The 23,475-nt window shown below is 40.5% G+C and overlaps 1 protein-coding gene across 3 annotated transcripts in view; it reads left to right on the top strand.

The window, feature by feature from the left end:
- LOC127567830 (ras-related protein M-Ras) overlaps nucleotides 1–23,475 on the top strand; it is a 49,994-nt gene that overhangs the window by 9,154 nt on the left and 17,365 nt on the right. For 2 of the 3 annotated variants that reach the window (XM_052010957.1, XM_052010947.1), the window contains exons 2-3: nucleotides 2,818–3,023; nucleotides 22,471–22,624. In XM_052010957.1, the coding sequence (XP_051866917.1) occupies nucleotides 2,831–3,023; nucleotides 22,471–22,624 (347 nt within the window). In that variant the 5' untranslated portion in view covers nucleotides 2,818–2,830. Of the gene's footprint in view, nucleotides 1–2,817; nucleotides 3,024–22,084; nucleotides 22,161–22,470; nucleotides 22,625–23,475 lie in introns of those variants that run through there. The other variant, XM_052010964.1, reaches the window with a different exon arrangement.

Consider the following 23,475-nt stretch of genomic DNA (forward strand, 5'->3'; position numbering starts at 1 on the left):
CACCGGGTGTATTTAAGGCAGAGACTGATAGATTGGTAAGGGGGTTAAGGGTTACCGGGAGAAGGCTGGAGAATGGGGTTTAGAAAAAATCAGCTATGGTGGAGCAGACCCGATGGGCTGAATGGCCTAATTCTGCTCTTCTCTCTGGTCTTATGTGGAGTGAGCTTCTGAAATTGATTTGCCACCATTTTGTATTTATAAAGTGATTATGGGCAACCTTGGTCACAATCCCTCAAAATTCACAAAAATCACAAATGATTTTTCTCCTAATCTCAGCATCCTGTACATTTTCTCATGCACAGAAATGTATGAAATAGGACCGGAAAGGCTGGAAGTACTCAACAGGTCAGGCAACCTCTTTGGAGAGAGAGATAAACATTACTGGTTGATGGCCTTTCATCAGAACGCGGAACAGTTAGAAATAAAGCAGAGAACACAAAGAGAAACGTCTGCGATAAGAAGGAGACCCAGAGATTAAATGATAAGTGGTGGTGTTGACTGAAGGAGGAATCTAAAGGTTTGTCTTGAGGAGACGTAAATAAGAAGAAGTGAATGAACTGGGAAGCACCAGAAGCAGAATTAGAGAAATGGCCAGTGAACAGTGGAAACTGAGTGCTGTGAAGGCGAAATACAAGCAGTCAGCTGGCCTGACTGATTATCTGAGACTGTTGAATTTAATATTCAGTCTTGAAGGCTGTAATGTGTCAAGTCAGAAGACAAGCTGAATCTCATCGGATTGGTGTGAAAGGTCAGATTGGGAGTAGGATGGCAAAATTACAGCTATGGGTAGAATTCCTTTTGTTTTGTACTATTTATTTATTTTTGTAATTCATAGATTTTTATGTCTTTTCACTGTACTGCTGCAGCAATACAAAAAATTTCACATGAAATGTCAGTGACAATAATTCTGAACCGAAACAGAGGAATTTTGTGAAGTGGAAAACAAACTGCTGGAGGATGTCAGCAGGTCAGGCAGCGTCTGTGGAGGGAAATGGACAGGTCACGACCATTCGTCTGGACTGAAAGGGTAGAGGAGAGAGAGCCAGTACAGCGAGGTAGGAGAGAGGGGTGGGGTGAGAGCTGGCAAGTGATAGGTGGGTCCAGGTGAAGCGGTGGGAATGGCAGGTGGAGGGGGAAGGGTGAAAATAGTGAGATGCTGGGAGGTGGTAGTTGGAGGCAACAAAAGGTATCTTCAGTCTCTTGTCTCCAATTCTATAAAGTAGTCACCCATGCTGCATTTGTGTAGAGGAGACCATATCGTGAGCACTGATGATAGTAAACTGAAAGAGTACAGGTGGATCACCTAACCTGCTGAGTACTTCCTGCACTTTCAGCTATTTCAGATCTTGGCATCTGCAGTATTTTATTTTCAGAAACGTTTGAACTGGACTTCATAGTTTTATTATTAATTCTTAATATCAGTGCTAGGTCTCCAAAAGTTAAATTCTTAAAACCTTCATAAGCCAACCAAGCATCTGTAATGTATTTGGTTCTGCTGCTCTTTAAGAAAAAAACAACCTCTTTGGTTAGACTGCATTAATTCCTCCCAAAAGGGGTCAATTAGTTTCCTTTTTCAGGGATTAACTTGCACTGTCCTTTATCTGTTTGTGTAATTGTGTGACTCAAGTGTGTAACAATGGAACTTGTGACCTGAAATGGGAAGATTTAGCCGAGGAGTTGATGGAGTTAAATTTTAGGGAGAGTCCTTAAAGGTGGGGAATTCAGGGAAAGATCAGCATTTTTGGGAAGGGATTCCAAGTTCAAGGATAAGCTGAAGACACTGCTAAAGGAGAGGGACAGAAAAGTGGCTGAAATAATATAAACACAGGCGTTCTGGAGCCAATGAGTTGTGGGGCTGGAAGATGTGATAAGCAAAAGTGTAGATGATAAAGTTTGACAAGGTGGAAGATAAGTAGAGATCTTTCTTTCTTTTTCAATCTTTTTATTAGTTTTCAAATTAATATAGATTGATATATAGCATCAATATTTATACATGTAATACAAAGAGATCAGGGTAACAATCATAGCCTATATAATCATAAAGAACAATAAAATATTTTTTAAAAAGTCTGTAGATCCAACGATCTCTTAGTAAATGAATATAATATAAAATAAAGGAAAGAAAAAGATTTATTATATAAGTTTTAAAAAAACCCAAATCAATAAAAATATTTATAAACAATATAAACTAAACAAAAAAAAACTTTTGAAAAGAAAAACAAACAACAAAAAAAAAGGAAAAAAAACTGGGCTAAAATTTCTCAGTAGAAACAGAGCAATATTATGTCGTCAAGTCCGTTCCTCCAAGTTGGAAAGTTATTGAAAGGGAATCTACATCATGTGAAAATATTGAATAAATGGACTCCAAATATCTTCAACTATAAGTGAAGGATCAACAGTACCACTCCTAATTTTTTCCAAGTTTAAACATGATATAGTTTGAGAAAGTAGAGAACTTTATAGAGGGAATGCATGGACCTTGAAGAAATGGCAGACAGTGGTGGAAAACCAAGGATGTGCTAAAGGCAAAAGTTGTGAGGATCGCAGAGATCTGTGGGTTGAGGGGTTACCAGGGAAAGTTACAGAGATGAGTAGGGTGAGGCAGTGGATTGATTTTGAAAACCCCAGGGTGAGAATTTAAAGTTTGTTATGATCAACAAGCACCACTTCACAATGTTAACGATGGAGGAAAACTGTTTTCATTTTCTGGTTTCCTAAATGTCTTAACCCTTCAGATCATTAAAAAAAAAACTTGCATAAGGCACCCTTCATGATAGGTAAAGGTTTAATGTTGTTTTGTCTCTTTTCTTAAAACAGGTTAAATTGTGACATGGCAGCAAGTGCAGTACCAAGTGACAATCTCCCCACGTACAAACTGGTGGTAGTCGGGGATGGTGGTGTTGGGAAAAGTGCTCTCACCATCCAGTTCTTCCAAAAGATTTTTGTGCCGGATTATGACCCAACAATTGAAGATTCTTACTTGAAACACACAGAAATTGATGGTCAATGGGCAATTCTAGATGGTAAGTTGGTAGCATGTCAATTATACCTTTGACAAAGCTTTATAATCTTTTCCATCTAATGTGTCAAAGTTGCAGAAAGAGCATTGATGTATTATGTTGTTTTATATAGAGGAAAAGCTTTTTGAAACCAGGAGAACATGAATTTAAACACATTCTAGATAGCCTGCAGTATCTGGTTTCCCATTCTACAAACACCAAGGTGAAGAATCATAGAAATTTACAGGATTGGTAGGAAGCCAGTTGGCCCATGTCCTGCAGCCAAAAAAGAGCTAAGTATGTTAATACCACTTCCCAGCCCCAGGCCTGTAGCTTTGTAGGTCAAGGCTTCACAGGGCTTAAAATGGATACTTTTTAAATGTGACGAGCATCATATAATGAGCAACATTATTCTATCTCATCAAGTTAAAATTCATCCATGACTCCTTCAACTCATTCTCCTGCCCACATAGGAGCTATGTGCTAGGCATGCACTCCAGTTGACAAATTTTCCCAAACTTGTGGTCATATTTTTTAACGTTTTGCTTTGCAAACAATTCCAATTGAATTTTTGTAATGGCATCAGTCAAGCTGTTGGATATCGATGAAGTCAAAAAGTTGAGTTTATTGTCATGTGCACAAGCACGTGTGCACAGGTGCAATGAAAAACATTCTGGCAGCAGCATCACGGGCACATAGCATCAGATAAGCAGCAAACCGCAGAAACAACATATATCACTAACCGAGACATTACTTCACAGACTATTGGCAAAAGACTGGTACTGGAGATGTTAAAGGAACCAAAAGCTGCTAAATCCCCAGGAACTTCTGATCTGCATTTTAGGGTTATGTCCAAAGGCAAAGTCAAGTTTATTATCATATGTACAAGTATATGTGTGCACAGGTGCAATGAAAAACTTACTTGCAGCACCATTGCAGGCACATAGCATCAGATAAGCAGCATTCACAAGAAAAACATAAATTATACACAATTTTTACAAGAATGAACACAATTAGAACAAAAAAAAAACCATTTTAATGCAAAGTAATCAAAGTGGTCATAATGTTGCTGTACTGAGGTAGTGATTAGGGTTGTGCTGCTTGTTTCAAGAACCGTATGGTTGAAAAGAAGTAGGTGTTCTTGAAGCTGGTGCTGTGGGACTTCATGCTTCTGTACCTCCTGCTCGATGGTAGCTGCAAGACGATGGCATGGCCTGTATGGCGGGGATCTTTGATAATGATGGAACCTTCTTGAGGTAGCTCCTCCTGTAGATATTACCTATGGTGGGGAGGGATGTGCCCGTGAAAGAGGTGACTGGAGAAAGAGAATTAACTGATTGTCATCCTACAAAATTCTGTAGATTGCAGAACTGTTCCCGCTAGTAAGAAAGGAGAGAAAGCAACTGGAAATGAAAGACCATTTAGCCTGGGAAAATGCTGGAATCTACTATTAGGGAAGTGGAACAGGATACTTTTTAAAAAAAAATAATGAGAAGCAGAGTTAACATGGATTTGTGAAAGGGAAATCATCCTTGGCAAGACTATTCTAAATTTTTGAACAAAATAAATAGGGTGAGCCAGTTGATGTAGTGTATTTGAACATGTAGATGACCTTCAATAAGATGCCATGCAAAAGATTGAACAAAGTTAGGTGCATGGTATTGGGGCTAATAAACGGACATGGACTGAGCATTCGGAGGTTGTGACCACTTGGTGGTGCAGGGGTTCCAGTTCAGATTTTTGGCTGCACGGCACGGGGCAACTGGCCTCCAACCAATGCCATAACTTTGTATGATTCTACACCCTGTTTCTTGTAGAACCGGTGATTTAGATAGGGCATCAAATGAGGGTCTCTAGGATCACAGAGTAACGGGGTCATTCTTTGAATTTTATTACCTATGTAAAAACCCTCAGCGGTTTCAGGCTTTTTACTTTTTGGTTGCATTTTAGTGCCCAAAACAAGATTAGGAGGTCTGAACATAAGAGAAACTCAGGTTAATTATTACTGGCACTCAGCCCCTAATACAATTAACAGAGGAATTAAAATAAGGTGCAGTTTGAAAGGACTGAAAGTCCATAATTATTTCCACAACCCCCAAGTAGAAGTTGTATAAATCTGCTGAGACATTGTTCTAAATAACTATAGAAACCAAAATTTGAGTCTACTTTAAGTCAGAGCAGTACAGACCTGAAGTTTATGTCAAGTATAATTGTAACCAATTTCCATTTAAATTCTATTTGGCTTGAATGAAAAGCTTGTCAAATTACAAGTCAAATCAAATTTCAGTTTGTTGAACCAAGTTGATGTTACTTCCGTGTGTCTCTTAGCCTTTGCAAATCACAAACGTTGAACTTGTCTCAGTGCATTATTCAGTGGAACCTGCAACTGTAAATTGTTTGAGATGCATGGGCATTTAATTTTTGACAGCAAGGACTTTGCATCCTGTACACATTGTGTGGCATACAGAAGATGCAAAGTGATTGCTGTTAGTATGACACCTTCTTCAACTGCTGCAGTTCATTTCTGGTGTCAGTATTCCCACTCTGCTGTTAAGAAGCTTCAGGATTTTGACTCCGTAACAAAGAGATTGATATTGGTTTATTATTGTCATGTGTACCAAGATACAGTGAAAAACTTTTGTTTTGCATACCATCCACACATTTATGCCATACATAATTACATCGAGGTAGTAAAGAGAAAACAGAAGGCAGAATATAGTGTTGCAGTCACAGAGAAAGTGCAGTGCAGGTAGAGAGATGAAGTGCAAGGGCCAAGACAAGGTAGATTGGGAGATCAAGAGTTCAGGTGTTCAACTTCCAGTGTATGAGAGACCTGTTCAAGTTTTCCTCCTCTATTCTGGTTTCTGCCCTCTTCTTTTTCAGTCCAGATGAAGGGTCTCAGCCCTGTTTATTTCCCTCTAGAGATGCTGCCTGACCTGCTGAGTTCCTCCAGCACTTTTTGTGTATTGCTCTGATAACAGTGGGATAGCTGTCCTTGAGTCTGCCGGTCTGTACTGTTGGGCTTTTATAGCTCCTGCCCAACAGAGGAGGAGAGAAAGCGAATGACTAGGGTGAGAGAGGTCCTGGATTATGTTAGCTGCTTTCCCAAGGCAGCAGAAAGTGAAGACAGGGTCAATGGAGGGAAGGTTGGTTTGCGTGATGGGCTGGGCTGCGTTCACAACTCTCTGCAATTTCTTGCAGTCTTGGGCAGAGCAGTTGCCGTACCAAGCTGTGATACATCTGGATAAGATACTTGCTGTGGTGCGTCCATAAAAATTAGTAAGAGTCATTGGCAACATGTCGAATTTCCTTAGTCTTCTGAGGAAATAAAGGCATCGGTGTGCTTTCTTGGCCGTAGCAGCTACATGGTTGGACCGGACAAATTGTTGGTGATATTTACACCTGGAACTTGAAGCTCTCAACCATCTCTACCTCGGCACCACTAATACAGACATGTACTCCACCCTGCTTCCTGAACTGAATGATCAGCTCCTTTATTTTGCTGATGTTGAAGGAAAGGTTGTCAGTCCAGATGAAGAGTCTCAACCTGAAACGTCGACTGTCCATTTCCCTCCATAGATGCTGCCTGACCCACTGAGTTCCTCCAGTATCTTGTGTGTTGCTCCAGATTCCAGCATCTGCAGTCTCTTGTGTCTCCATTGAGGGAAAGTTTGTTGCGCAACAAGATGTTTGATCAAGATGTTGATGATGTGCTTTCACTGCACAGAACCCAGCAAGAAGGCAACTCACCACCACCACTATATTGAGGGCAATTATGAATGGATCATGAATCTTGTTCTTGCTTTGAAAGATCTTTTTCAAAACAAAATAATGGAGCCTTATAGCTTCATATAATATATAGAAGTCAGTGTTGTATTTTTGGTTGGAACAATCAAAGCAATAAGATAAGATATCTTTATTTGTCACATGTACATCGAAACACAGTGAAATACATCTTTTTGTGTAGAATGTTCCGGGGGCAGCCCACAAATGTCACCACGCTCCTGGCACCAACGTAACATGCCCACAACTTCCTAACCCGTACGTCTTTGGAATGTGGGAGGAAACCAGAGCACCCAGAGGAAACCCATGCAGACACTGGGAGAACGTACAAACTCATTACAGGCAGCAGCTGGACTTGAACCCGGGTCGCTGGTGCTGTAAAGCATTACGCTAACTGCTACACTACAGTATATTTAATGAATGAAAAATTAACCTAAGCACCATAATAGCTATCAAAGCCATCATTGCAAGAGATCTGCAAGGAATGGTTTGTATCCTGGCAACCAGCAATGCATCTTCTTTGTGTAAGGAATGTGAGTAGCATGAATACATCATTTAGTGTCTCAAGCCTGCTCCACCATTCAAAACAAACAATGCTGGTTTCTTCATTTTCCCACCATTTCCCTTGATCCAGATGCTAAACAAGGCATTAAAACGAAAAGTAAGAACAAAAATTGTTCTTGGCCAATTAACAACTTGAAATTTTTGCGAAGTGTGGTTTAAATCTGAAATGCAAAGACTTAGAGATTTTTGTTCCCAAAATCTATCTAGGGGTGTGGAGAAAAGACAGATACAACGCAGATCATCCATGACTTTGAGTGATGGAATATACTCTTCGGTTTCTGAAAGGAAAGTATTGCAGGACTGTGGGTCAAGAACAGCAGCGCTGGACTAATTGGATGGCTCTTTTTAAGAGCAGGCGCAATATGATGGCTCCAATATTATCCTTGTTTTTACATGAGGGAGACAGACAGGATCATAACACTGAAGTATTTAAATTTCCTGAGGAATGGCTGAGGTTTTTGCTGCAGATTTTTATCCTTGCACTCTACTTTTAAAACCGAGCTAAGGTTGGCATGTAATTTTCAATTGTTGCCTTGCAGCTCTTGCTGCTTCCTCATCTACACTTGCCAATGTTGCAATACTATTTCCATGGCAACAGTAGTTCTTTTTTTTAATGCAATGTGTTTCACTGTCTTTGAAAATCCCTGATTTGGGTAACCTAAAGTCAGTGACAAATCTGACACAAATGATTTTACCTTGCAATATTCAGCCTTCACTGGGATGGCCTTCAGAGATTTGGTAAAATAGTATATTATAACATAACCTTTTACCTCCCAAGTATTTGAATCTAACCAAGGATAATGAGAAAATAAGAGGCCAGAGTACTTGTGATTTAATCCTATTCCTGGCTGAAATTATAAAATTGCCCATCTGACACAATTGGCAACCTTGCTGAGATCACCCTGGATAGATCAAGTGTTCAAGGGAAATGCACTGTGTTTATCCAAGGTTGTAATTGAAGTGCATTGTTGTTGCAAAGGAAAACTCGGGCAAAAGCATAAAAGGGAATGAAACCTTCATTTTGGGTACTTATGCTCTTGGTAGAGAGCAGAAATGCAGTTATCACACTAGCAGAATAATCTCACTGTTTCAAAATGGCTAATTTTTTTTTATTGAGTACCAGAAGTCCCCGACTTATGAAAGCCCAACTTACGAACGTCCGTACTTACGAACCGACCTTCGTGGTCGGTTCATAAGCTGGCCCTGCCCCCGATCCTACCACAGTGGCGGTACACCTTCTTTGGCCCAACCCCAGGCCAAGTGTGCATGTGCGGCCGGGGCCGTGTGTGGCCGAGATCCCTGGCCAAAGTGCGCATGCGCGGACACTGTTCCAAGTTACACGCAAAGTCGGGTTACGAACAGTCTCAAAAATGGAACTCGTTCGTTACCCGGGGACTTCTTGTATATGTAAGTATGTGATAACCTACAAAGAGTAAATTCTTTCCATTTGCAACCTTGCTTTTACATTCATCCACATAACTATAATGGAGACATTGCCTGAAATAGGCTTCGTTCCTGCTATTAGATTAAGTCCCTGGCATTCTCAGCTTTTTGGTTTCTTTCCCCATTTGAAAGAAGCTATTCAGCTTTATTGGGTCCAAGGCAGCTTGAGCATGAAGGCTGCACCAGGAGAGCTGTGGCCAATGACCACAAATCGGCAAAGCTGTTGCCACAGGAATTGGGGCAAGCAAACATTTCATCCTTTTTCCTGTTTGCATTGGAGACTTGGGTAAATCTCTTTAATTGAATTCATGTGGCACAGTCTTGGTATTATAGTTGTGATATTAATGACTGAGTGAATGCACTATTGAGATGTTTACCTGTTGACTCGCATCAGCATAATTCACGTACAGGTCAGTTTCTGCATGTAGGCTGAGCTCTCTGTCTACCACCACCCTCTACATAAAGCTCCCTTTAACCAACATCAGAACTTTAACTCACTTCTGAAAGTCAAAACCATTCTATTTCTTAGAACTATAGAATACTGTACAGAAGGAGGCCATTCAGCCCATGAAGTCTGTGCCACCTACAAAGAGAACAATCCCATCCTGTTCTCCTGCTCTTCCCACCCCACCCCCTGCCCCCCAGCCAAAGTCCTACCATATTTCCTTACGGCATATAGAGAGGTCATTTTTGACTCATCACGTCAATGCCAGCCCACAGAACCATCCCATTCCCCACTAATTTTCCCTGTGATCTATTCTCCCACATTTCCATCAACCTCCCCACCACTCCCCACCCCAAATTCTATCTTCCGTCCAGTGCCCATCGAATTCCCTCATGTGAGCTCTGACTCTGAAACACCATTGTGTTCTGCGATTCACTGCCTATAAGAGTGGTAGAGACAAAGTCTTGTCCATCTTTTAATCAAAATTGGAAAGTGTGACCCCTGGTTCCTAGACCACTCACAAATGGGGACAGTTTCCCTTTATTTACCCTGCCTCAACCCATCATGATCTAAAACACCTCCTTCGAACTACTCTTCCCTCCGCCTTCTTTGGTCCAAGGAAAACTGTCCCAGAAGCCATATCGCTGAATCCTCTGCACTTACACCGGCATAGTGGTACAATAAGCACATTTGCATCAGATGAGGTGCAAAGCCAATCTATTGAAAACCTAGACTAGTCCCATGCCTCTTTAGCATCTAGTTGGGAAAGATCTGGATAAGGTGGAATAAACTGGTGTACTGGTGGAAACCAAGAACAGTAAGTGAACCACACTGATGGTGGCTGTGACTGAGGAAGGAGAAAAAACCCTGTATAGCCATATGGTGACTACAAAGGCACAATAAGTCAAGCTGCAGATGATGAATGATATCTACTCCCCACTTTGTAAGACATAGCAGAATCAAAAGTACTCACAAAATTGGACCTCTCCATGTCAATTCACAGTGAAATGATGACAAAAGCAAAATAGTGCCTGACCAGCAACAAAGGGCTCTTCTCATACACAAGGCTACCCTATATGGAGTTTGAATCTATGCCAACATTTTCCAAGCCACTGTGGATAAATGCTGCAAGGACTGGATCATCGCTTGTGTAATCAAAATGATCTGTTAATTCCCACCAGTACAGAAGAAGAGCATCTTCTGATTTTGGAAGAAGTATTCATGAGCTTAAATGAGCACGATGTGATATTATAGTGAAGTAAGTTTCAAATGAAATGGTGAAGCATGACTTGAAAATTGTTGCCAATGGACAAACATCTCCAAAGGGGGAAAGAAAAGCAGAAGCTCTCAGCAGTAGACTGAAGCCTGAAAGTAGAGCAGTTCCTGACATCAACCTCAGGAACTAAGGTCTGATTCCTTGTGACAGTGCTTAGATTTGTTTAAAAGAGATGTGGAGCAAGAAATAATGCCATGCATATGCTGAATGGATGAAAAGCTCAACATTTGAAGTTCTCCTTATTATGATAACATGTGAATTATGGTTGGTATGTAGCAGGCACAGCAATAAATCACATGATGGATGATGGGCAAGACCCATCACTTTTGCTTCTCACACACATAATTACACACAAATTGAATGCAGCAGTTGGGACTGTTCAGAATCAAAAACCTCCATCGGTTTTTAATGAGCATACCATTATTGAGCGATCCAATACCAGAGGGCATGCACTTAAGGTGAGAGGGGGTAAGTTCAGAAAAGACGTGAGGGGTACATTTTTTACTGAGAGAGTACTGGATGCCTGGAATGCGTTGCCTGATAGGGTAGTGGAGCAAACTCATTGGGGGCTTTCAAGAAGGGTGGAAAATGAGAGGAAAAGAGAGGGATATGGGCATTCTGTAGGCAGGAGGGAATAGCTATGTCGGCACAACATTGTGGGCCGAAGGGCCTGTTCTGTGCTGTACTGTTCTATGTTCTATATCCTTTACCCTAGTAACAGGGCATAAGCCTCCATGAAAGACAATGAGTCCCAAATCCACAGCATCAATGATGTGAAGGTGAATGATCTTTCTATTATAGTTTGACTTTTATCATCTAGAGCAGGAGTTCTAAGCAGAACTTCATCGAGGATGTTTAGTTACAGCTAGCACACAAGCAGTGATGTTGGGAGTAAAAAATGTGATCTGCATGTTAAATGCAGTGGATGAGGTCTTTCCAGTAACTACATTGGAAGTCATAGACTAGACCAAACATTGAAAGGGTTTATTAAACAAACCATGAACAGGACCGACAGAAGTTGACCAATGCACAGATAGGAACCATGTGAGAAAGCTGCATCAAATCTGGTCATAAGTGCTACTTTGAGAGAGAGTATTTTGAGCTAAACTTCATTCTGAACACACAATTTTCTGCATGAAAGCAATTGCAAGAAGCTTTGGAGACACAAGAGACTGAAGATACTGGAATCTGTAGCATCAGACAAAAAGCTGGAGGAACTCAGCGGGTCAGACAGCATCTGTGGAGGGAAATGGACAGTTGATGCTTTGGGTCAAGGCTCTTTATCTGTACTGGGAAAGACAGCAGTCCAGATGAAGGGTCTCAATCCGAAATGTCGACTGTCCATTTCCCTCCACAGGTTTTTGATGAAAAACTTGGGCTGCCTGACCTGCTGAGTTCCTCCATTTTTTTTTGTGTGTTGCTGCAAGAAGCTTTGTTTGCTGGCCCTATTTGGATATTTGCCTCTAATCTAAAGATGTATAACACAATAGAATGTCTGTGTGTCCCATGCATAGCTCAGTAATGAAACAACCTAGAAATCTGACATTTTGCATATAAGTTGGGTTTGGCACAAGCATGTGCACCACACTCTTATTTTTTAAACCCCCACGTAGGAAGCCCTCCATATCCCAAACGGGTCCTGATTTTAATTTTCCCCATTGAAATTCAGAACACTTTCAGATCTATTTTTGAGGTACTAAGCAACTGACCTAACTACTGTTGGTCCACCTGAACCGCAAAGAGAAATTTGTGCACCGAGTTTCTGTGGGAGACCAGCTACAGTTCAAACCAGTGAGATGAATATATCCAAAAGAAAGAACCCAGTGAATTACAAAGGAAATGCCTTAGATACTAGTACAGGGGCTGATTATAATGACCAAGGAATTTTTTTTGTTTGGATGCTTCTGGTGGAATGGGAAAGACTATCCTTACTAATCTACTTTTGGCTAATGCTCAAAGTCAAAACATGATTGCTCTAGCCAAGGTGTCATCTTATGGAGATGATACCATTGATGGGGGGGGGGGGGGGGGGGAGAACTCCACACTCAGCTTTTAAACTACCTTTAAATTTGACATATGTGGAGACTCCAACATCTAACATTGGTTGGGGAACTGCAAAGGAAAAATACTAAAAGATTGTAAACAATGGCTCACAAAGCAGCCATTGAAGCACTAGATCCAACATTGCAAAATATTAGACACAATAATAAATTAATGGGAGGTGTTACTTTAGTACTAGCTGAAGATTTTTGTCAAACACCACCAGTGATTCCACAAGGTATTAAAATAGATGAATTAAAACCCTGTATTAAAGCATCATATATTTTGGAAAACATTAAATGATTACACTTGAAAACTAATATGCAGCACATTTGATAGGTGATCTATCTGCAAGAGAGCTTGATTCAAATTGACTCAAATTAGGAAGTGAAGAAATTAAACATGAAGGTTCACCCAGAATTATTTTGATGAGAAACGGGCTGAATTGTTGCATCACTGCATGATCTGATGCAAGCTATTTTTGCAAATGTCACTCAACACTATTTGAATTAGCTGTTGTTGTGTGAAAGAGCAATTTTAGCACTAAAAAATGCCACAGTGCAGGCCATGAATAAAGACCTTTTGAAACTTCCCAGATAACCTGTACAATGTAAGTCTGTTAACAGTGTGATAGGCATTGATGAGGCTGTACATTTTCCTGTTGAATTTTTAAACTCTGTCACTGCTCTGTGTGCCACCATGCTCCAGTCATGCTACTCAGGAATTTGGATCCACCAATACTATATAAAGGCACAAAATTACCAGTTCTAAAATTACTAACACATATAATTGAGGCTATAATAATGACTGGTAATGTTGTTGGGGTAAATATCATCATCCTTGGATACCAATTACCCCATCTGATCTACCTTTTCAATTCAAGCAACTTCAGTTCTCTGTTCAACTTAGTTTTGCTGTTAGCATTCATAAGGTGCAATTGCTAAAAGTTGTTGGACTTAATCTTGAAACTCAATGCTTTTATAATGGTCAGCTATGTGTTAGTTACTTTAGAGTTGGAGATAAAAATAATCTTTGCATTTTTACACCAAATTTGAAAGAAAAATAATATTTTTTTGAAGCACTTCAATATTGAAATCAAGTACATTTACACATTCTAAATAGGTTCATCACTACTTAAAGAGAACTATATTAAATGCAATTTTGTATACATGTTTATTTTCAGTGTGTAGGTTTTTGTTGATAGCTTTAGTTAAGCTACATAATTTTAACCCCTAATTATACTATTCATGGAATAATTATATATTTAAATTTGATTTTATTTCATTTGAAAGGAATATTATAAAATCCTGTTTGCATGGAAATAAATGATGAATCGTGAATGCCAGCATTATAACATGAGCCACACCAGGCATATCACCTAATCATTGATAAAAAAAAGTCAGGATTTGCCAAAGTTCTAGAAATAAGAGAACAAAAACTCTTATTGCAACCATAGCCATGACAGACAGATCTTTTTCAGAAGGCATACACAGAATCAAATTTTCTGTTACTGAATGATAGTTACTAGAAGAGGTCATTTCTGACAATAATTCACATTTCAGTTATAGTCATACAGCATGTGAACTGGCCCTTCAGCCCACCAAGACCATGCTGACTGATTCTACACTAATCCTTTGCTAATCCCAATTTATTCTCCCTTAATTTCCCTAAAATTCCCTGAGATTCTACCACTCACCTACACACTAGAGGCACTTTACAGTGGTTAATTAACCCCTCCAACCTGCACATCTTTAGGATGTAGGAGGAGACAGGAGTACCCAGGAAAAAAAGCAAACATTCACAGGGAAAACACTCAAACTCAACACAGGCAACACCAGAGGTGAGGCTTGAACTCGGGTCACTAGTGTGTGAGGCAGCAGCTCTAGTAGTTATGCCACTGTGCTGCCCAGAGACCTACTCTGCAAACTTTTTGAAGTAGGAAAGTAACTGTCTTGCCAAGTGGGCCCCTGTAATCTATTTACTACATTAAAGTTCTCTTGTGAACACATTAAATTTCTCTGTCCAATATTAACCAACATTAACTCATGTAAAATAAATAGGTAGCTGACTCATTGAATTGCAGACATATATGTCTTAAGAATGTGTTCGCCTGACAAAATTACAAACAATAATTTTTAAAATTTTTGACTCTGATTTTTATTTATAATAAAATTAGACACTTTGTTGTGAAATGTTTGGCTGTAAGTGTTCGGGTGGTTGGATTTGTTTTAAACAAGTGACATGTAATTTTGTACACCATTGGAGTTAGTAGTTTTACATTTGGCTGGCAGAGGCTTCCTTTCCAAAGCCACAGATCAGGGTCAATCACCTGGGGCCCTTTTGATGTAGAAATGCAGTATGACTCAAGATATAAGCACACTAGGACTGGAGCAATTTGGGTTGTGGCAATCCCTTAACTATAATGTATGTGCAGCCTCACTGTGATGTCTGGGGCCAGTTGTTACTGGAACGAACTAAACTCAGATTCTCTGCAGGAAAAAGTCTTGTTTGTGTTTAAGCTGGAGTCTAGTTCAGTCTTCATGCTTTACATAAGGCTTGCTGTTGGCACTGACTGGTTTTGCAATTGTGCTGATGCTTACCTCGTGAAATCTAAACATGCCATTGGAGTATCGCCCACGTGTAGTATACAGGAGAAAACTATTCATGATTTTTTTTCCCCTCTCTCTGTTTTTCATCCTACTCAGAGCTAAGAGTGATCCGGCCATAAATTGAAGCCATTTAAAAAGTACTCTTGCTTAAGAAAATAAATAATAATGTATTAATTATTGTTCTGTCCTCCCTGCCCCTCCCACACCTTCAATTCCTCCTCTTCCTTGCATGAAAAATTTCACTTTTGCAGCCCATCAAAGTGCTTCTCTCGGGGACCCTAACCAGCATGCAGCTACATTTGTTTTGTGTTAGTCCAGATATTTTATCTAGATGAGACTTAAGTAAAAAGAAAGACTTCCATTAAAAGTACGTTTCTCTCTTTTGGCCATTAAGTATATTAAAGAGCAACAGGAAAGATAATTGCTTTTAAATGTTTTGAAAAAGAGAAATTGCTTTGCATAAATCAGTTCTACATAGGATAAGATGGTCACTAAGTTGGATTCCTGAAATGGGAGTAATTGCATGATGTCATGTAGACTCAGTGTAATCTATCCTGCAGGTTAAAGTTGAGGGTGGATGCAGTTTTTTTGGCTGTGGGGAGTGGTACAAGTTTATTTTTCTAACATAATGTGACTTAATTGCCTGGTTTGAATAAGAGCCAGATGTTGTGAGGTCAGAATGAGAAGCTTGGGAATGTCAGCTTTTTCACTTAATCAAAACAAGAATCCCACTCTGTGAAAGAGTATGAAGGATTTTGTGACCATTTCTTCCCTTTAAATCACAATGTGGTGAGGGGCGAATGTGACACCACAACCATTTGTAAACTGTTTTGTAACTTCCTGTGCCAAATTAATCAATCAGCAGCAAACTATGCTCGGCTGTTGGTTGGGGGAATAAATATTTCTCAGGACTCAAGGAGAACACAGTGATACAGGGGTAGAGAGAGAAGAGTTGCTTCCTCACTGCTCCAGTAGCCCAGGTTCAATCCTGACCTCCGGTGGAGTCTTTGTGGCGTTTGCACGTTCTCCCTGTGACTGAGTGGGTTTCCCCCAAGTGTTCAGGCTTCCTCCCACATCCCAGTGATGCACTGGTTGGTGGGTTAATTGGCCACAGCAAATTGTCCTTATTGTGGGGAGGTGAGTGGTGGTATCCTGGAGGAAGCGATGGGAATGTCGGGGGAATAGGATATGGAGTAAGTTAGGTGGAGAAATGAGATTGCTCTGTGAGCCAGTGTAGATTTGATGAGCCGAAACAGCCTCCAATGTTGAAAGGAAACATAAAATGCACAGGCCCGGGTCTTGCTGAGCAGCATCTGCTGCTGGTACTTCTTGTGCAAGTTCCCCATTGTCTTGCAGTTCCCTGGTTTGGATCTGGAAGATCGATCTTGCAGGGTGAGAACATCCAGGGTTTGCTTGCCAAGGCCTCACCCAAAGTAGGTCAAACAAGAGTGTCAAAATAAACCCCACCCACAAACAGCTGAGAAATCTTTGACAGACGGCAAACCCACGACCCCACCTTTGCCGTATGCCAAAGCTGTCCAGCTTTTGGACTGTTTCTGGCTGTCCCTAACGTATCAAAACTATTAAAAATAATATAAAAGTTTTAATAACTTTAAAAAAAAATAAAATCACATTAAAACATTAGTGCAAAACAAAAATAATTTGAAGATGTAACAACTTATTCTTACTCACAGCTGTAAATCTCCCCCAAAATGAATGGGCTCACTGATCTAATGTCAGGTCTAACCTGGTGCAGCAGGTTCATGCTCTGTTTTTGAGGTCTTGTAGCAGAGCACAACGACAGTTAACTGGCTGCAATCTGTCAACAAGTTTGGGACTTCCACATGTCAAAATCCCATTACCAGTATTTACCAGTGAGATTCACAGGCCACGCAAAGAACTTCAGTTCAAGAAAGCATGCTCAGTGCTTCAGTAAAATGTTAAGCTGGATTTTGTGCTTGAGGCGAGTGTTGGTCTTGAACCTACAACCCTCCAAATCCGAGATGAAAGCACAAACAAGCTGCATGTTTGTCCTGTAATGTTAGCAGCTCACTGGTTAGCTGTGGGGTACAGTAATTCTTGTTCAGTGTTGCATTGAATAGTTGGCTCTTTACCCTATTGCTGACCTTCTCCAGCTGAAAGTCTGAGGGAACATTGCCTACTGACTGATCACTGATTCCCGTATTGCTACATGGTTCAGCTGTTCCAACATGAACTTCTATGAACCCTGTCTACATTAATTTGTTGGGCAGCATGCAGTTTGTTTGTAATTGTTTTTTTTTACTTAACCACTGGTTCATGGATTGGGCACTGAAATTGTTTACTTGTTACCTGCTTATCCAAATCCCAAAACATTTTGAGAATTTAATGTTAATTCTTGATCTCCTGGCATGTTCAGAGAATGTTAGTCCTTGAGCTGCTTTTAAAATTGATTGCACAGCAGTACCACACACAATAATCACTGCCTTTTATCTAAATTTAAACACTTGGTTCCTTTTATTGTCCAATTCTCTTTTTTCTTTTAACACTGTTGTAGAACTAATGGAAGTTGTGATTTTTTTCTTATTTGTTTATAAAGTTAAACTCAAAATGAGAAAATCTTAATCCCACAGCAATCCAACAAGTTCCTATTTCTGAGAACAAGTTCTCTTCAGATTCTGGTAGTAAATTGCAACTAAGGCAGTCTTGCTAGAGTAACTTTAATCATTGCCACCATAGGCACAGCTCAGCAATCCAATTATAGAAAATCTATTTATTTCCAATTTATCAAAATGATGCTGCTGTTATATACTGACATCTGTGCAAAGGCATAATGCTCACCCCCTATTCACTGCAGAGCTGAACTGGACTTTTAAGCAGCAAACTAGCATGTTAAAGCCTCTACTCCCTGTTCTGCCAATGGTCTTTATTAACTTTTCAAAATTAACAGCAAAGCAGCAGGGAGCTCTTTTAACTTTAAATCTTTACACCAATAAAATCTTTCATTTTCCATTCCCCTTGCCATAACTTATCCAGACCAGATCCAATTGAGCTGAAACTATGCTGGTGTTAAAATGCCTTCTCTGAACAGTCTCATACTTTTTTTTCTATTGAATTAGTCGGTTTGAAAACTCCAGAAACATTTTTTTTAATACGGCCAATACTACTCCAGATTGTATATTACTGTATTGCAGCATGAAAGCATCAAGAAATTGCTTTAAAGGTGTCTTTTTGACCAAAGAAAAAACAGAAGCAGAGAAACAAAGGACTGCTGATGCTGGAATCTGGATGAAAAACACGATGATGCTGGAGGGAATCAGCAGGCCAGGCAGCATCCGTGGAGAAAAGCAGATGGTCAATGTTTCGGGTCAGGACAGAAACAGAAGCAGAGTTGTGAACTGAGCTGGGTGAATGGGTTGCTTGAGGGCTCTGTTTGAAATGGTGAAATTAATTTCACTGTGTCAAGCAAATTCAGAGATAACTGTTTCCCACAAGTTCTATGAAATCAGAAGATTTCCCTCATTGATAATCTTTTTAATCAGAGGTGTTGAAACTACAAGTTTCAAAAGCTACATCTGGGGAAGTTATAGGCAGTTCCTGTTGAGATAATATCTGAAGAGGAGGTGATGAATACAATTTTTTTTGGTTCCATTTTGGGAGTTTGATCATGGGGCAACATTAATTTTAAACCGACAGAAAATTAAAAGCTATGGACCCCTCTTCCCCCTTGAGCCCTGAACAAGGTTACAAGAGAAACTTCTTGCAAGGACATTATAGAATTACCTTCCAAGATAAATTTTTGTGGGGGAAGATCTGAAGTAAGATAACAGCCATCAAGTGCTCTAATTTTTATCAAGTTATCTTTGAATCATGTAATAAAAAATGCCGTTCATCTGCTTTAAGTGTGATGTTACCTGAGAAGTGACTGGAAATTAGATGTCAGAGACTTCAGTTCAGGCACAATGACAAAGAGATGGCTCTTTTTGCCTGCATGACTTAATCTGCCAACAGCAGAGTTTTAAACAAAAGCACAAATGACTCAAGTAAAAGCATGGAGAGTGGGTGGATCACAACCAGTAAATGACGTCCATTGGAAAGACTGCACTGCTTTTGACACTGTAGAGGGTAAACTGTGTTTTCTAAAATTTCACATCACCAATCTTATGAGTAGCAGGAGAGCTACAAGTGTTGTGTAAATCATATATCAATCATATATGTATTATATATATAAATTATATATACATCAGCAGAAGAGATTTCGTTTAGTGTAGAAAAGATTTAATTTGGCATCATGTTTGGCACAGACATCGTGGGCCAAAGTGCCTGTTCCTCTGTTGCATTGTTCTATGTTCTACAGAAGTTTCATTTCTGGAAAAGTTTAAGGTGTTCGATGCTGCCTGCAACCATGTAAAGTCTGACGTAACATTATGTTTGCTTTAAGAATGAGATGCATGTCGAACAACTTGGGGTGAATCCATCATTGACTCTTTGAAGGTCAGGCAGGCCAAAAAGACCAATCACAGCCAGCACGATTTGGCCCATGCTATATGGAAACACTAGTCTTTAGCTGTTGAAAATGAAGTGACGTGAGAGTGTGGGACTTGCTGATAAACGTTGTCAGTATCACGTCTCAGACCACTGGACTATCCTTAAAGACCAGCAGCAGAGCCCAATCTTGCCAGGATTATCCCAGTGTTCCCATGGGGAATCACCACTCTAATCCTGAGCCAGGTTAGATGTAGAGCAGATTCCAAGACTTTTTTGGGATTTGTAGGGCACAGATTAGGATGTAACAGGGAGAGTGAGATCTTTTAAATTATTTCCCTCCGTTTAATCTTAGTTATTTCTGTGTTGTTGTGCTAATTAATAAAATAATTCATATTTAATGATTTACTTCAACGTTCGTAATTTTTAAAATCAATTGCTGCTTCTACAGCTGGTAAAACCCTACCTTTGTTGCCTGTCAGATTGTTTTTGTAGTTGGAGTCTCTGCACTGCCCACAGCCCAAGTGACATGTTAAAGCAAGAGCGAGTGGACCACACTGTGTGGAGGGCCAGTCAGATTGACTCTCAATGTCTGGGCCAAGTCAGTGCAAGCATGCAGGAAATGTGGGTGGCGCTTCCAGGCAGGGAGACAGGCTTGGAATACTCTGGCCAATGTGTGTGGCATGACGCTAATTTTACAGATAATTCTTCTTCCCAGAAGGGTAGTGGAAATCTGGGTCAATCTTTAACAAAAACAGAAAATGCTGGAAATACTCAGCAAGTCAGACAGCATCTTTGGCAAGGGAAACTGAGTTAATCTTTCAGGTTGAAAACCTTTTGTCAGAACTGGAAGGGAGAGAAAAGAGGCTCATTAAGCTGGTGGGAGACGAGATGTCTCTGATAGGGTAAAACCAGGATGAGTGGATTTATATTGATCTTTCTGTAGCCCTCATCTGTAAATGGGTGGTTGCAATTGGAATTCCAGAACCGAGACTGATCATTAGAATCCTGTGCAGTTAGATGGAGGTGCCATTAAGCGGGAAAGAGAGCAAAAAAGATTTACGAGGATGTTGCCAAGACTTGAAGGGCTGAGTTATAGAGAGAGGTTGAGCAGGCTAGAACTTTCTTTCTTGGAGTATAGGAGAATGAGGGGTGGTCTTGTAGAGGTACATATAACCACGAGGGGCATAGATAGGGTGAATGCACACAGTCTTTTTCCCAGGGTTGGGGAATCAAGAACTAGAGGACATAGGTTTAAAGTGAGAGGGGAGAGATTTAATAGGAACCTGAGGAGCAGCTTTTTCACTGGTATTCACTGGAGTTTAGAAGGATGAGGGAGAATCTCGTTGAAACCTACCGGATATTGACAGGCCTGGATAGAGTGGATGTGGAGAGGATGTTTCCAATAGCGGGAGAGTCTAGGACCAGAGGGCACAGCCTCAGAATAGAAGGACGTCCTTTTAGAACTGAGATAAGGAGGAATTTCTTTAGCCAGAGGGTGGTGAATTTGTGGAATTCATTGCCACAGATGGCTGTGGAGGCCAAGTCATTGGGCCTACTTAAAGGTAGATAGGTTCTTGAATAGTAAGGGCATCAAAGGTTACAGGGAGAAGGCAGGAGAATGGGATTGAGAGGGAAAAATAAATCAGCCACAATCAAATGACAGAGCAGACTCGATGGGCCAAATGGCCTAATTCTGCTCCAATGTCTTATGGTCTTATCCAGAGGGCGATCCCTAAATGGAATGAACTGCCAGAGTAACTGATTGAGGCAGGTACATTAACAACACTTAAAAGGCACTTGGACAGGTGCATGGATAGGAAAGGTTTAGAGGGATATGGGCTAATTGTGGTCATGTGGGACTAGCTCAGATGGGAATCTTGGTTGGCATGGACCAGTTGGGCTGAAGGGCCTGTTTCCACGGTGTATGACTCTGTGAGATCCAGCATGGTAGGACAGCTTTGAGGGATTGAGTGGCCTCCTTCTGTTCCTGGCCATGCAATTTGTCATCCATACTGCGATTACCCTTGCTTGCACTCTTCAGAGAAAAGCCTCAGTGTTCACAAAACAACTGAGACTGCATTGTCATGTGAGCTTGTGATGCAATTTACATGGAACTGGGTGATTGGCTTAATCTATTTCCGACATCCAAGGTGATATGACAACTTTCAAGCTTTTGTTGTTAATTTTCCTCAAATTTTCCTCAAAATTTTGCATATGTTGGAGATTTTTGTTTTGAACACTGTAGACATGCACAAGGCCACCAAAACCATGAAGGGGCCTTGCTCTGGTGCGGGTGTGTTAGCAAGTTTGCAGGTGAGATTATTTTTTTCAATGAGCTAAAAGAATTGTGAGAAATTTGTTGCTCTTCCAGCACAGCGAGATGTCCTTAAGGGAATGCTGCCGACTAGCACATTCCAGACTGCAGGAGTACGTACTGAGGGATGCATTGAAGCTTAATGCAGCCAACACAAAGTCTCTGTGGGGAAGGACCAGAGTCTAGTCTCCTGCTACCGCACATGGTGGGGCCAAGTCAGGTGGGGAAATCTCTCAAACAGTGAAAGGGTGTATCACCCCAGGGGGGCATATGAGTGGCAATGGTGCAATGGTTTAAAAGAAAGTGTTAACACTACTGAATTTATTGACCAAATGATGCTAAGAATGTAAAAAGTCTTGCACTGTATTTTTCTTTTCATTTATGTATTTTATTATGAATACATTTTATTTTTGAAATTTAAAAAATTAGTTTGGAAATATCAAAATCCAAAGTTTTAGCTCTCACACTGCAGTTAATGCAGTTGTGAACAATTTCTATCTCAATAATTATTTGTTGTCTTCTCTTCATAGTGCTGGATACTGCAGGTCAGGAGGAGTTCAGTGCCATGAGGGAGCAGTACATGAGGACAGGGGATGGGTTTCTCATAGTTTATTCAGTGACGGACAAAGCCAGCTTTGAACACGTGGACAGATTCCACCAGCTCATCCTTCGGGTCAAAGACAGGTACGTTTCAGTAATGTTGAGTGAGCTCTGCTTCCTCAGACTCTGCCCCCTTCACTTGGACTTGCTATAGCCTGAGGACAACTACTTGGTCAGGATTTGCACTGTTAGCTTCTAAACTTTTTAATGTATATTTGATCTTTGGGCTGCTACTTCAAACAGATCCATTTATGCAGCATTCCATTGGATGCCCCAAAGCTCTCTACAACTGATGAAGTTGTAATGTAGAAAATGCAACAGCAAATTTGTCCACAGCAAGCTCCCACAACAGCAGTGTAACATTGACCATGTAGTGTTTGCTTTTTGATTGAGGGAATGAGTACTGGACAGGACATTGGGATAACTCAACTGCTCCATCTACAATAATGCTGTGGGCTCTTTTGCATCCACCAAAGTTCAAATAAACAAAAGCATCAATTCACTAAACTTGCAGTGATTTAATTCTTCCTTTTGGAATACAAAACAAGGAAATGTTATCGATGATGAATATAACAGCAGAAGGATATGAAAGTGTTTGTCATTGAAAACTAAAGTGTATAGGAATTTCTTCTTAAAGAGGGTGATGAATCTTTGGAAGTCTATACCCCAGAAGGTTGTGGGTGTATTTAGAGAGGAGGCAGATAAATTCAAAAGATCAGGGAATTGAGGGTCATGTGGAGCAGGCACAGAAGAGGTGAGGCCTGGCGCAAATCAGCCTTGATCAGATTGAATGGCATAGCAGACTTGTGGGACCTGTTCTTCTTAACTGCGTAGCATACTTCATTGTCAAGCAAAAATTTCAGCGTTGATACAGTGCAGGCTCCATCGGGAAAGACAGCAGCAAATATGTGCACGGCAAATTCCTACATATAGCA

This window comes from Pristis pectinata, chromosome 1, assembly GCF_009764475.1.
Source record: "Pristis pectinata isolate sPriPec2 chromosome 1, sPriPec2.1.pri, whole genome shotgun sequence".
Classification (NCBI taxonomy): domain Eukaryota; kingdom Metazoa; phylum Chordata; class Chondrichthyes; order Rhinopristiformes; family Pristidae; genus Pristis; species Pristis pectinata.